The following is a 14,662-nucleotide window of genomic DNA, read 5'->3' on the forward strand; positions in this document are numbered from 1 at the left end:
AAGAAAGTCCCTTTAATTCCCTCTCCCTTTCCTGCTTTGAAGAGAACATTTGCTTCTCCATTTATCTGAGGTAATGAGAAGAGAGAAGCTCTGGATTCTTTAACTCAGTCTAATTTGGCTTCTTTTAGTGTATAGAATACCCTTTATTTGCACAGGACTTTCATTTCTTTGTGCAGTTACTCCGTCTCCAGCACTCAATATCTTACATGCTTTTTTAATTTAAAAAAAAAAAAAGAAGGGGGGCAAGAAATTGTCATCCAAATGACTATAGTCTCTCATCTCTGTTACAGGCTGATTCACGGAGGGCAGCTGCTAAATGGCTTGGCGGGTCCAACTGTGATGAACGCAGCACCATTTCTTTCTACGACGTGGTTTTCCCCGGACGAACGTGCCACAGCAACAGCCATCGCATCACTGCTCAATTACCTGGGCGCTGCTGGCGCCTTCCTAGTGGGACCTCTCGTAGTGCCATCTCCTAACACATCGTCTCACCTCCCGCTGGCGTCGCAGAGCAACACAGAGCACATCAAGGACCGCATTGAGGCTGTGCTGTATGCAGGTGTGGCTTAAAAATATATATATATTTATTTTTTTTTAAAAAAAAAAGAAAAACAATTATACCAAATTTACATACTTTCGTGTGTGTTTGGTACTTGTGAACCACTACCCTCTAGTGGCTGGTCCGCACAGAAAACAGCTGCTGACATGGAAAATAATGAAGTGGTAAAATGTTGTACCATCAGAAGGGTTAATGTTTTTTTTCCTTTTTGTGTACGAAAGATTTTAAAATAACCTTTTGCACGACTGATTCCAAATGAAGTATTTCAGTTGTTTGTATCAGCTGATCTTAGGAGAGCCTGTGCTTTCACTGGGCTCCCAAACTGTTTTTTGCTTCTTGAATTTTCATTAAAAAAAAGGTGTCCATGACAGGTTAGGTTTTTCTTTTGTTTCTGTAAGGATGGAAATCCAGCAGTCCTTCAGCATGAAATTCTTTCCTGCGTTAAATCAGCCTCAATTTATGACTTGCATATGCCTTTCAAATGTGATTAGATCATTAGTATTTAAGAACGTAACACTGAAATTGAAACTCAGTAGATTTTGTTTTTAACTAAAACCACATAATTACTATGTGGTGAGCATTTTCAATGAAGTTTAGTGGAAAAAAACACTGATATAAAATTCACCTGATATAACCTAGATTTCATGTCCTCACTGTTTTTCATGCAGTGACTTCCGTGGCTCTTTGTGTGACTTATAAAAGTTATCAGCAAGCTTTAAGGAAAAAGTTGGTTAAGTGGCTTAGGAGTCTACAGTCTGATTCTTAGTGGACATAAATTGACATAGCACTAAGAGCAGCTGAACTTTAGTGTCATGGCAGTTGCACATTCGGTTGAGTTTTTCTCCCCTTAAAACTGCAGGCCCTGAAATTCAGCCAGGAGTTAGCCCTAAGTGTTCCAGAAGTCTTAAATTATATATAGTGTGTAGTTTATATGCAGGTTTATGGGACTCAGTGAGCTGCTTGTGATCATTGATTCCTGAACATTATGGAAATTTTGCCAAGTTAATGCTCCTGTTGGGTGAGGACCACTTTACTGTTCATCTTAAAGAAAGTACAGTAGAAGTTGGATCACTATTTCAGCAAGTATTTTTGAGTAACCTACTTTTTACTGCACTCAAATGATTTGGAACAAGGAAACTTGGAGTTGGTTAAGGCCTTTTTCAGAAGTAAGTGTTATGTTGGGCTCCGAAAATCTCATGGCAGATGAAAACAGCCAGTGTGAAAGGAGAAATGAAGGCAAGTCAGCTTTTGTCCTGAGGAGTGGTACGTAAGGGAAGGAGAAATCCGGAGATTAGAGAAGCTCTCCTTCTCCAGATTTTCCATGGAGAGAGAAGAATTCATCTGCCTAAAGGAAGTACAGTTTTGTGCCTAAAACCACTGTTTTGAGTGTGGTAGCATAAGAAATGTAGCTTTTAGGAGCCCATTAGATTCACTTGCTCCTCTGTTCTCTTCTGGGAGGTTTTCCTAAGCATTTTCTTCAGAAACTGATGGATCTTGCTGGCCACCAAGGTTCAGAGATGTGTCTTGCCTGTCCTGTGTCTCGGCACAGCTCTTGCTGCCTTTCTGAGCCAGCAAGGGTTTGGGATCATCCTGTAGACCTGTTTGGGATTTGTCCCAGCACAACATGATCCTACAGCAGCTCTTCAGCTTCCATCTGTAGTTTTGACTTAGTACTTCAAAGTGCTTTGAACAATGGTCAGCTTCATTGCACAACTGCAGTTGTAGTTGTGTTGTATGGGGTGCATCTTTTCAGGAGCTACAAGCCCTTTTGTTCTTCAGACAATGAAAGGAGCTGGTTCCTGAACCTTGCTGGCCTGCGGTGAATCGTGGTGATGGTGGCAAAATGTCCAACTGGTTTTAAATTGGTAGGAACTGTGAAAGAGGAGGTTGCTTTGAATCCTTCCTGGGGTTTGTCCTGTCTCATCTCAGCCCTATTTCCCTGGATGAAGGAGCAAGGTCCCTGCTGCTCTGTTGTCCCAGGTGAGCTCCAGGCCTGGAAGGATGGCTGCCTGGTGCTGGGTCCCTGCCTCGGGGTAGTTGTACAGCTCTGTTCTGTGGACCAAAAAATAACTGATAGGTGTGGTAGGGTATCGTTTGTCCCCTCAATCAGCTGGGCAGAGAATGAAGCTCAAATTGGCTTCACAGGTTACTAGTAAAGGTGTTACAGAATGTGGCAGAACAAGGAGTTGGATCCAAGTGTCCCACTTCCCCACTTCTTTAGCAAGTGCTCAGGCTTGGCGTGACATCTCCTTTCAGATACTGTGGGAAAGCCAGTTCCATGAGATAACCACTCTGCTAACTCCTAAAGGAGTTGTGTTTGTAGTGGAGCTTGTTGTTTTTGTGTGAGGTAGCTTTAGATAAGCAGCCTCCAAAAGTTAGGTGATGACTTTTAAAAGATGGCAACGATGTGAATTGTTACCTTGGGATCAGTAGCATGCTAAGAGTGTGCTAATTTTCCAAGGACTTAACCTCAAACACGATTACAAAGCAATTGCTTATAAACCCATTCTGAAATTGCTCAGTTAACTCCAGTCTCTTCTGTGTTTTAATAAATTGCTGTTCCTTTATCTCAAACATGGACTAAGAGCTCAGCTGAATTACCACAGCCTCTTTCTGTGTCATCTGTGTCTCTGCACATTTGAGTTCACAGCTGAAATAGTACAGATATAGCCAATTGGGATTGAATTGTATTACCTGAACCGCATAAGGAAGCTTGAATTATTCTGCACTGCAGCCAGAGCTTTTAGCCATGTGCTTTCCTAAATATCAATGTGAAATCATTATTTTTTTTTAAAGTGTGTGTGTGTAAAATGCCCTCATTGCCTCTTTACATTTTGGGACAAGATGGGGAGGAGGGTTTCTGGGTTTGGGTAGGTTTTTATGCTATGAGTAGCCTATCAGAAGGAAAAAGACCTTGTATCGAGGAGGCTTGTGCCTCTATAAACCTAGTGTTTTCTGTTTGGGGCTTACCTGGGCAGCAGGGTGCATGCTTCCTAGGTGAAGATGCACGTATCTTTCCACATTGATGTCCACAGGGCACTGTGGCATGGTATTCAGATTGCTTTTCTGAGGCTTCCAGATTCACTCATCAGCAAGAGATACAGACCTGTCTTTCTGTACACTAATTCATGCTCACTTGCCCAATTCCAGGTACTTTGCTGCATCCATTGCGCTGTTGAGAAGCTGATATTTCCTGTGGAAGAGCTCCTCTTTTGTGGCTTTAGCTCCCTCTGTCTCAATATTGACCTGTTTCTTACCTTTTCTCTTCTACTTACTTTTACTCCCTGCTTAAAATCTATAACTTGTCCTGGGAATGTATTTATCTAGTCTGGTAAAGTAAATGGTGACGGAGATAAAGGTTTGGGTTTCCTGCTGAGGGAGGAATGCAACATGTAAGAAGTCGGATGTGTTTGGAAATATCTGGACTTTTGATAGAGATGCAAGTGTGATACACAAAGCTAGGATGGCACGAAAGACTTTTACTTTTCAATAGAGGCAGCTGCTTTAGTTTCCAAAGTGAATTCCGCTCTTTTGTGCATGAGGGCCATGCTTGCGAGGCGAATTCGTTAGCCTGGAAAGTATAACACTGGGAAACATTAAAGAGTTGCAAGAAAGTACTACAAGGACTGCATGCTAAATGTAATAATTAAAAAAAAAAAAAAAAAAGTGTTTCTATACTGCTCCTACTGCAGCAGTTTGACTGGCAGGAATCTTGAGGAGACCTGTGGAAGAGGCCCCAGATGGGCACCTATAATAAAATATTACTGTGACTTAAAAAAAATTATGAACATGTTTTACATTCTTTAGAGAAAGACCTAGCTTTTCCCCTTACAGCACTGCAGTATAATGAAGTATAATGAAGTGAAATAATAAGTACCTTGGATAAAGCTTATTATGGGGTTTCGTGGTCACATTCTTGTTGGCTATACCTGTCTGCGCTCTGAAATCTCGCTTTAATAAGTGATTAAAGTGTGTGTATGCATGTACATATGTGTACTTGTAAACCAATGTGTAGGCCTAGATGCAGGAGAAGGGAATAAAAAGCTTTTGGCTTCCCTGTCCAGTATCATCCTGCAGTGACAGAGCATCTCATCCCTTTCTTAGATCTGGGATGATCAGTTACAGCTGGGTCTTTATTCTCTGCTCATGGTCTCAAAAACAATGTACACGAAGATAGAAATGAATCCGTTTCCTGGAGAACAGATGAGATACAGTGAGAAGGTCTAGTTAAAGTGCCCTTAACCCTTGAAGAAGCAATTAAACCCCAGCAAGAAAAGAGACACTACATAATTCAAAATCGTGAAGAATGGTATTATCACATTCCCAGTATGCCTTCAAAAGAAACTTAGTGTAGCCTTTTTTTCCATATACCAAATAGGAGCATTCATTTCCTTCCCCATCTCCAGCTGATCCATTTAGACTCCAAGTGTTATTTACTTTTCAGTTTCCTGAATTTATTTTCTTCTGGTTTAGCAGAAGAGCTGGCAAAGTGCCATGTTCATATTGATTTATTAAAAAAGAGAAGAAAAAAGAAAATGAATGCAATCGAGTATCCAGCTCTGCTGGAATTTATTTGTGGTGTCAGTGAGCACTTCTTTGTTATAAGATCACAAGTTCTTTTAAGATAACACACTTCAGCTATACATTTTTCTCTCCAGCAGCAAAGAATCTTGTTTTCAAAGGGGATAGGAGAAATGTTGGGATTGAGGACTGTGGAGAACATGATATACATTGTAAAAGGCCTGTAAGACAAATTAATTAGGCTGACTGTGAGTAGAGTTGTTTATCCTCAGAATGTCTGATCAGGGGGCTTAGTTAGTATTTTCCGTGAAGTGCTCATCACTTTGCAAATTCAGGTCCAAATTTCTGCTGTGAAATTTTTCAAAGATCTAGAATGCCTGCTGCTGAACAAAAGGAACATCTGCAAACAGCTGCATGCTTTCATTTTTCTCCCTACTACCAATGCTCTTTGTATTCCTGAGCCATGGCTACTCCTACACTTTTCTCTTTATATTCTATTGACATGTAATAATACTGTTTGTGTCAGAGATGCTGCCTTGCTTGACCTTTTGTTTGCCTTCATAGAATCATAGAATGGTTTGTGTTGGAAGTGACCTTAAAGATCATCTAGTTACAACCCGCCTGCCATGGGCAGGGACACCTTCCACTAGACCAGGTCACTCAAAGCCCCGTCCAACCTGGCCTTGAACATTTCCAGGGATGGGACATCCACAGCTTCTCTGGGCAGCCTGTGCCAGTGCCCCACCACCCTCAAGGCAAAGAATTTCTTCCTTAAAGCTAATCTAAATCTCCCCTCTTTCAGTACAAAGCCATTACCCCTTGTCCTGCCACTGCATGCCCTTGTAAAAAGTCCCTCTCCAACTTTCTTGTAGGTCCCCTTTAGGTACTGGAAGGCTGCTCTAAGGTCTCCCTGGAGCCTTCTCTTCTCCAGGTTGAACAACCCCAACTTTCTCAGTCTGTCACAGGAGAGGAGCTCCAGCCCTCTGATCATCTCGTGCGCCAAGTAATTGTCTTTCCATGCCCTGGGGCTTCCCCAGTCCCATCTGTTTAAAGTCTCTAGCATGCTGTTACCTGAACTGTGTTACTTCCATCACAAGGAAACGTGGCCAGATTTTCACAATGCAGTTCTCTTTAAAGAGAAAAAAACAAAAGCTTTCCTTTTGCTGCACTGAGTTCCCATGTGTGAGCCCACTGCTCTGCAGCTCCTTTCAATGGAATGGACTGCCAGTATTTCTCCAGCTCATTGATTCTCCATCTCAAATTGAAATCTTGCTTGGGAAGGAAAAAATAAATTTTCCTATAAGTTACGGAGTTCTGTTGTTGAGATCAGTAAAGCACTTGTGGTGGGATTTATGTGTCAGAGGTGGGCTGATAACAATGCTGTACTGAAACAAGGCTTTCGATGCTAACATCTGTTCTCGGTTTTGTTTTCCTTTGCTCTCTTGTTTAGAATTTGGAATGGTTTCCCTGATATTTTCGGCGGCATTGGCCTACTTCCCCTCAAGGCCTCCATTCCCTCCCAGTGTGGCTGCGGCGAGTCAACGGCTCAGCTACAGGAGAAGCTTCTGCAGACTCTTAAGGTAGGTCCTCACTGGGTTTCCACTTCAAAGCAGATCAGCACCTAAATAAATAACACCAAGTGTGCTTTAATCTTCTCATTTAACAAACAAGTTGGTTTGTAGTGCTTTTAAGCAAAATCAAATTAAATATTAATGCTGAGGCATAAAAGGATGCTAACAGCTAAAAAGCAGACATTAAATTTTAAATCATTGGATATATCTCAAGCCTTCACGCCAGAGTCCTTCAGAGCTAATGCTGCTTTAGTCATCCTATTAGCATGGCTTTTCTTATGCAATGCTTCTGTTACATCAGGTTGTACAAGAGTGTTCACAGTGTGTGTACTGCTAGGTGTGAGATAACAGTTAACAACACTGGGCATAACTAATAAGCTGCTTTCTTCCATGCTTATTATATTGGAATGAATTTGGGGTTTGCTTATGAAAGGAGTATCCAGCTGCTTTCAATCAGCCATGGGAGCAATGAATGGAGTAGCTGAGACTATTATGCAGTCTATTAAATCACATTAATTGTATGTTAAAATATGAAGTGGGGAAAGGAGAAGTGTCTCCAGATGGGTTTCTGGACAGGTTCAAAGGTGAGTTTCCTTTAGATTTTTGTGTTTAAATATATAGATATAGATATATATAAAAAGTGACATCTCCAGCTTTGCAACTTCTCCCACTTGAGTGTTTTTGGTAAGACACAGTCCCGTCCCCCTCAGTGTTCGTAGCATGTCTGTGGAATGGGAATCTGATCTCAGAGGAACAGCTGAAGTGACTCTAGCATTAATGGTGAATAATTGTGAAGGCCTGTGCCCTGTACGTGATACTGCACAGGTGAACTTTCTGGGGCAAAGAAGAACCGCTCCCATCATGCGGTTACTCTTGCTGTAATTGTTTCTTGGTGATGTAGTGATAGGAGCTGAATCTATCTCTATCTATCTATCTAAGTGCTGCTTGAAACGTGGTAATTGTGGAGCTTTAGGCATTTGGTTCTTACAGACCTATTGTGAGCTGTACTTTCTAAAAGTGTATTTAGAGCCAGCAAAAACAACTCATCCCTTGTTGTCACTGGGGTTTTTTTCTGTTCTTTTTGGAGGCATTTGTTGCAGTTTGGAGAAGTAAATAGTTGACAAGGTGCTTAATCCTGTGTGTTCATCCTGGAACAGGCTGGCTGCTGGCTGTTAGGAGAAAAGTGTGAATACAGCTGTCTGGTTAGTCTGCAAAGTGACCTGTTCAGGATACTAAAAAATCACAATTCCCATAAGGACACTTGGCGCATGCAATAATGTTGTTACGCACCCAAGCTGGTGTGTGGTGAGCCCCTGCCTGAGGGCTGTGTTGTAAAAATGTTGCCGTTGAACAGAAATCCAAACAGCAACTGGCTCCACAGGTGAAATACAAAATTTCTGTTGACAGTACTTCATTTGGGAGCTTTATAACCGTCAGATTGCTTGTTTGAAGTGGTGTAAACAGTGAACCTGAGATACTGGTAAGGTCAGGAGGTAAACAGTAAAGCTGTCTTAACTATTCACCATCAATGAAACTTAAGAAAACAAACTGGACACCTAAATAATAAGCATAGTTTATAGTGTCTCCAAGAACCAAGAGGTTTTTTAAAACACATGCAGATCATTATATCTCCCTTCCCTCTGGTCTTCATGCGTTCTTCCATGCAAGCCCTCATCAAAGGCACTTCTTCATTCCTCTGTGCATGAAACAATCAACAGTTCATCATTAAACCCACTTATCTTGAGGAGCCTTTCAGCAACAATCCATCAAGCAAGGGGGCTTTATAAAAGAAAATGGTATCTGCCGTGCTTCAAGAGAAATCCATCATCTGGTTCGTTAGGCTTCTAAGATGTGCTGCCTGCCTAATCTGGACTTCATAATTCTTGGCACAGAGAGTCTTTCTTTTGACTTAATGGTGTAGACTGAAGGTAATCAGCTGACGCGCACCAGGAAATCATGATTTCCCCTTTATTGCAGGCTTAAGCTCTGGTATGAGAAACTGTGTCTAAGGCATTTAGGATGTGTGTGAGCTGGCGGGCTGACCCGACTCAGCACCAAAAAACACTCATGAGAATTGAGATGTTCCTCATTTCCCTCTTCTCTCCCCTAGGCTGCAGTTTTAATACTTCAAAATAAAGCTGCACAGCATAACTTTACCATTGAAGTCATTGACCTTTTTCCTTGGACGCCAAGGGGATCTATCGCATCCTTGCAGCTCCCACACTCCTTCGTGCCTTTGGGTCCTTGAGCAGTTGTCTTCATGAGCTGCTTCTTGCAGAGTCATATTATAAATATCTTCTTTGGGTCAACCATCCCCTGTAGGCTGTTTTTTTTTCAACTTGCTTAGAAACCTGGTTCTTCCTTCTGATTCGGATGATTCCTGTTTCTGACAGATTGTAACCATTAGCTGATCTCTGGTTATCTCCTGATAGCAACTCTCTCAGCCTGCAGTGGGAGATGGCAGATTACTCATGGTTTGGGAGCTAAGCCCAAATATTTTAACAGTCTATCACTCACTGTGACATGTGTAGTTTGAATTTCCATTAGAAAAAAGTATGGTGCCCTTTCTCAGTTTCTTGAGTAAAGCAAATATGACTTTTTAATTTTCATTCCTATTTCAGAATATGCCACAAATTCTAAGACAAGTAAATAGTTGATAAGTCTTTAAATCTGCATTAAGAAAACATGTAGTGATTTTTGAAGTAATTAGGTGCTTTTAGCTGGTTACGTGCCTTTTATATTTTCAAGGGACTATGGAAGCAATTTTGAAATTTTGTAATAGAGTATTTGTGCATCATTATTTCTTTAATGAAACTTCAATGTGACATCACCATCCAGCGATGGAAGCTGCTCAGAGTGTGCCTGATGTTAATAGACTCTGTCAAAGTTATTCTGAACATGGTGCCTGACTTTGACGGGGCTCCCCTCTGAACCAGCCTGTCTCGTGGATTCTGGTGGCATTTTGTAGCTTTCTGAAAAAACAGAAGAAAAAGCCAATTCGTATTCCAACAGAATGGTTTACCAGAGGCTGGTGCCGATATCCTGATATCCATCAGGGCTGATATGATGGAAAACAGTGTGTGTTCACCAACTGATGATGTGACAGCACATTTTTCTATTTCCAGTGGAACAACTGCAAGATTGCAAAAACAAATACAAGTGACTGGAGCAATGAAAAGCGGAGCTGCTGCTTAAGATGTATGTTTCGAATAGCTTTAGCACTTAATGTAGCCGGTGGTAGTTATTGCTGGACAAGGGGACAGAGTGGCATCTGGTGATCAGTGCTGCTTTGTCACTGCCATGCAACTTTCTCCTGGTCACCTTATTCTGGAGCAGCCTCTGTCACTGGAGAGTGTCATGACACGGCTGGTTCTCTAGTACTGGGACTAGAAGTTGGACGTGGCACAGAGCGGCTATCCCACGTGGGATCCCACCAAAAGCAGCTCTTTAGTGAAGGTGAGGTTCAGATAGCCAAAGATTTTGAGTATCAAGCAAGTGTTATTCTGGATGAGTGCATTCAGACTTGTTCCCTTTTGCAATCTGTGACATGGCTACATAATGTCCATGCAAAATGGGCACTTCCCTTTTTATTTTATTCTACAGATGTTGAATTAGCTTTTACATTAATAATACCAAATAGCAGCATAAAGCTTACCTTAAGAGATGCCAAGGTGATACAAGATAGACTAGGATAAGAGTATGGTATTATTAAAAGAGAAAAAATGTCAAGAAGACAGCAGATGCTTTAGCATTCAGAGAAGTATAAGCAGTGTGTGCAAGAGCTGGAAGTTTGGAAGTTGTTTTTCTTTGCATTAGAAAATAAATCTGACATGAATGATAGAAAGAGGAGGATATGTTCATGTGATAGAAATGTGTTATTCAAGAAGAGGATGTGTGAAAAAGAACAGTGCAAAAAAACACTGGCTGGTGTGCTGTGCGTGGATTTTCTAGGGGAGTAAAACAGTGTAAGCTGCAAACCTCTGAGTGTTCTGGAGAGTATTTGAAGCTCTTTCCCTACCTCTTGGCTTTTGTGACTACGTGCTATCAAATTGCTGCTGCATGCCAAGGAACTGGCACTGATCAGGATCAATTTTATGTACATTGTTTGGGAATGGGGGGGAGCCACGTTTTGTGGTTATGCACGTATCCTGTGAGATAACCTTGGAATCACAGTGAAATCTCTTAACTTTAAAATATCGGTGTTGCGGAGTCCAAAGTGTATTTTCTGGTTTTATTCCCAAATCGAAACATTTTTCAAGGAAAAGTTGGATGTTTCTTAGCAAAGATGTTGCATTTGCTTTTGGTTTCGGTGGGTGGGTGGGAGAAATTGGTAGTGGTATTTGTCTGCCAACTCCTGTTTAGCTGTGTACGATGAAGATGATGATACGGCTTTGACTGCTTCATCTTCACTGAATACTAAAGGTTGAATAATTTTAATTGGGAGGGAAAAGAAAACACATTAACTATTTAGAGCAGAAGATTATGCTTCTGTCTGTTTTTTGACAGTTCAAACTATCAAAATTTTCCACTCTTGCAACTGTACCCATCTCATTCCCAGAGCTCACCCTGCCTTTCACCAAAATAAAGAGAAGTGAACCAATTTTGTTGGGGTTTTTTGTTTGTTTTGTTTTTAAAAGTACAGTTCAAAAAGTATGAATGTCTAATTTTATTCTTGAAATATGCTTTTTGTCATTTAACTTAGTGCTTATCGTTCCTAAGATGCACTTAGGCGAAGTAGGTTGCCCATGCAAATGCAGAAGAATTGCTTGTGGAAATGAGAAACATATGAGCCCAGCACATTACAAAAATCTTTGAACTACATGGAGAGACCGGCTTTTTTATTATCACAGTGCTAGGGCAGTAACATCTCAGCCACTAGAATTTCGGTGACATGGCCTTTCTTGGTTTTCCTGGCTCAATTCTCCTTCAGACCTCTGCTATTTTTCTCAATGGGCAAAATATAGATTCTAGGGTGTCATTAACTCTAGCAGCTAATCTTAGTGCAATTTCTAATATATAAGCTGCAGTTAATTGCATATGTTTTGTCTTCAACAGCAATTTCCGATTCTTGATGATTGCTTTAGCCTACGCTATACCATTGGGTGTTTTCTCTGGCTGGTCTGGTGTTCTGGATTTGATATTAACGCCAGTTCATGTAAGCCAAGTAAGTATCTCCTGACTTATAAACAGCAGCTGTTTTGTAAGTGGCATGTTTTTATTTTGTACAAGCACACAATTTTATCAGGTTTTTATGAGATTAGTACATACAGACGGCTTTTCTCCTGAAATTTTAAACAAAATAAACTGTAGCTTTGGCATCCCGAACTGTCACGATTCTCCCTGCTGATTCTCCACCAGTGGTACATGTTTTCGGAACTGTACACACTTTTTGAAAAGAAGGAAGAGGCAGGTAAACAGACGGGAGTATTGTTGGCTGCTGCACCTTTAGTAAAAGAAAATAATATTTACCAGGTGGAAAAGATGAAGTGGGGAGAAGAGGATTCTAAGCTTTTGATACAGAGTACATTTTGATACAGAGTACATTTGATCCAGAGGACATTACTCAGATTCTATAAAGAGAGGTCACATTTAGGGCATAGGCTACTTAACCATACTTTCTTGTAGTGGATTTATTTCCTTTTGAATATCCTAGAAAAATTCATGCACTTCAAATTGTTGTCAGGGGCCGTTGCCAGCAGTTTGCAGCTCCTGCACACCTTTTTTTTTTTTTGAAAGTAACATCTTATCATCTTATTTTCTCAGCTTTAACACATTTCTATATGTTTTGTTGTTGTTGTTTTTCTTGTCAGGTAGATGCAGGCTGGATTGGATTTTGGTCTATAGTTGGAGGTTGCGTTGTTGGCATAGCAATGGCAAGGTAGGAATAATTACATGTCCTTTTCCATTTCCTTAACTGTGATTGTCATTTAGCTGATCTTCTTAATAACGTAACTTGTTTTCTCTCGTCTTCTAGATACTTGAAATGGGAAAAAGCATAGTTCTGGGGTTATGATGCCTTTCTTGTAAAGCAATGATTTGTATATTCCATGCTAGTGGTCGCTGGGGGTTGAGAATTTCACACTTGTGTACCTCAATTCAGCAAGTCATACTGTTAGTTCTGACAAGAGCTTCCTGTATGCTCCTTTTAAACACAGTTCTTGTGAATTCAACTGCCTGGTGTCAGAGAGAACCCATTGTAGCACATTTGGAAAGCATTGAGGAAATTAGTGTCTGTCTCCTTCCATCAACACTTTTGGACATATTGATTCCCAAAGGAATATTTGGAATGTAGCACAGGCAGCTTGCCCACAATAATGTTATATTCCTCCACAGACAGATTAGCCTGGGCCCATTTTGGCCAGATTTCTGGATTGCAATACAGCCTATTTTAAGTTATTCAGCCATGGGCAGTATGGTTATACCTACACATTTTATATAACCAGACACAGCTCTCTCTGGTCATCATGAATGCTAATGATAAGGGGAGCAGAAAAGCAAGGAATGCCCATCCAAAAGGATGCTGCTTTCTCTTCATCGAGGTTCCCTTTAAAAAAAAAATAGGTGAAGGAAGGAGAAAGTCTTTTAGGAGGCACTCAAGCAGTGAGTTTATAAAATTGATTAAAACCAGTTGCATGTTCCCCTTGCATCGGGATATCTAAGCATCGTCCTGGCTTCTCTGTGTCCACTCTTCAGACTCCAGCTGTGCAACGAGTTTAGCGCACGTGCTGGGGTCTGTCATCGTTGCGGTCACTGAGGGACTGTGGACCCAAAGAGGCATCTTTTTAGGACAGAAACTGAAGCTCTCTTTTTTTTTCCCTTGCCGTGCATCATCAGAGTACACGATGCATTAAGAGATGTGAGGTTTCTCATCCTGACATTTTGCAGGCTGCCTAGCAACTGTGACGGAGGGAGAGGAGAAAACTCCTGACCTAGGAAAAGAAACAAACGCTTCCCTCCCTCCGCTCCAGATGCAGGCCAAAGGACTTAATCTGTTGAAACAAAGTTTACACCCTGATTGCCTCTAAAAAGATTTGCTTTCGATTAGCTAAGCTCAGAAATGAGGTTTTCTCTCCAAGAGAAATAGATGTTTAAAACCAGCTGCTGTAAATGAGACAGATGCTGTAGCAGGTTACATGCTGAAGCAGGTAGCCTACCAGTTTGATCTTTTCCATCATGAGTTAATCTATGGTATATTTGCAACATTTCAAGAGTAGAGGAGCACCCTTAGCTCACTTAACTTTGTTAGGAGAGAATCTGCTGACTCGATGCCAACACGCAAATCTCAACCTTTATGGTAGATTAATTTATTTAGTATATTGCCTGGGTTCAGTTTCAGGAAATGCTGACAGCCTCTTTAACTGCTTCAAAATTTATTTCAAACCTTGTTGAATACCAGTATTTTGTAGCATTCAGAGCCTCGCTTTTGAGTAAATTAAAAAAACACCAACAGTCCATCTCCAAATATGTCTTCTTAACCTGGGCAACGCTCAGTTCAAACGGGAGGGTTTGCATACGGAAAGGGAGGGAGGAGGTGATTTGTCACTCCTGATGGATGACTCTCCCTCCTAGGCCTATTCAGCATTTATCTGTGTAGGGATGAATCAATGACGAGTCTGACTGTAATCTGCTGAAAGTTGTAATTAGGAAAATTAAGTAATGATTCTTGTCAAAGCTGACAAGTTGATGTATTTCAGTGTCAGAACTGTGATTTGCCAAGCAAGCAACTCTCTCCCTTAACCATCTCTCAAGAAGCTGTTGGTTTTTGGTTTGGTTTTCTTACTAATTTTTTATTTTCTGCTAATTTATCAAAGCAAAACAGGTGCAGTTTAGGAATTTGCTCCTTCAGTTTTTGTCAATGCATATTCTACCATTTAGAACTGTAACAACCTGAGCCTTGCCGTGGAGCATTTGGTCCTGCACATCAGGGTAGATATTAAATCATCTATATTTAAAGTAATGCCCAGTTTGGAAATTTGTTTCTCTATCTCATTTTCAAAATGGTGCAAGTTTT

General features: G+C 40.9%; 1 protein-coding gene across 1 annotated transcript in view; it reads left to right on the forward strand.

Annotated features, from left to right (window-relative positions):
- SLC49A4 (solute carrier family 49 member 4) overlaps window positions 1-14,662 on the forward strand; it is a 71,867-nt gene that overhangs the window by 33,244 nt on the left and 23,961 nt on the right. Inside the window, exons 3-6 of the mRNA XM_065637557.1 lie at window positions 291-559; window positions 6,531-6,660; window positions 11,707-11,815; window positions 12,462-12,529. Of these exons, the coding sequence (XP_065493629.1) occupies window positions 291-559; window positions 6,531-6,660; window positions 11,707-11,815; window positions 12,462-12,529 (576 nt within the window). The remainder of the gene's footprint in view (window positions 1-290; window positions 560-6,530; window positions 6,661-11,706; window positions 11,816-12,461; window positions 12,530-14,662) is intronic.

This window comes from Caloenas nicobarica, chromosome 6 (genome assembly GCF_036013445.1).
Source record: "Caloenas nicobarica isolate bCalNic1 chromosome 6, bCalNic1.hap1, whole genome shotgun sequence".
NCBI classification, from domain to species: Eukaryota; Metazoa; Chordata; class Aves; order Columbiformes; family Columbidae; genus Caloenas; species Caloenas nicobarica.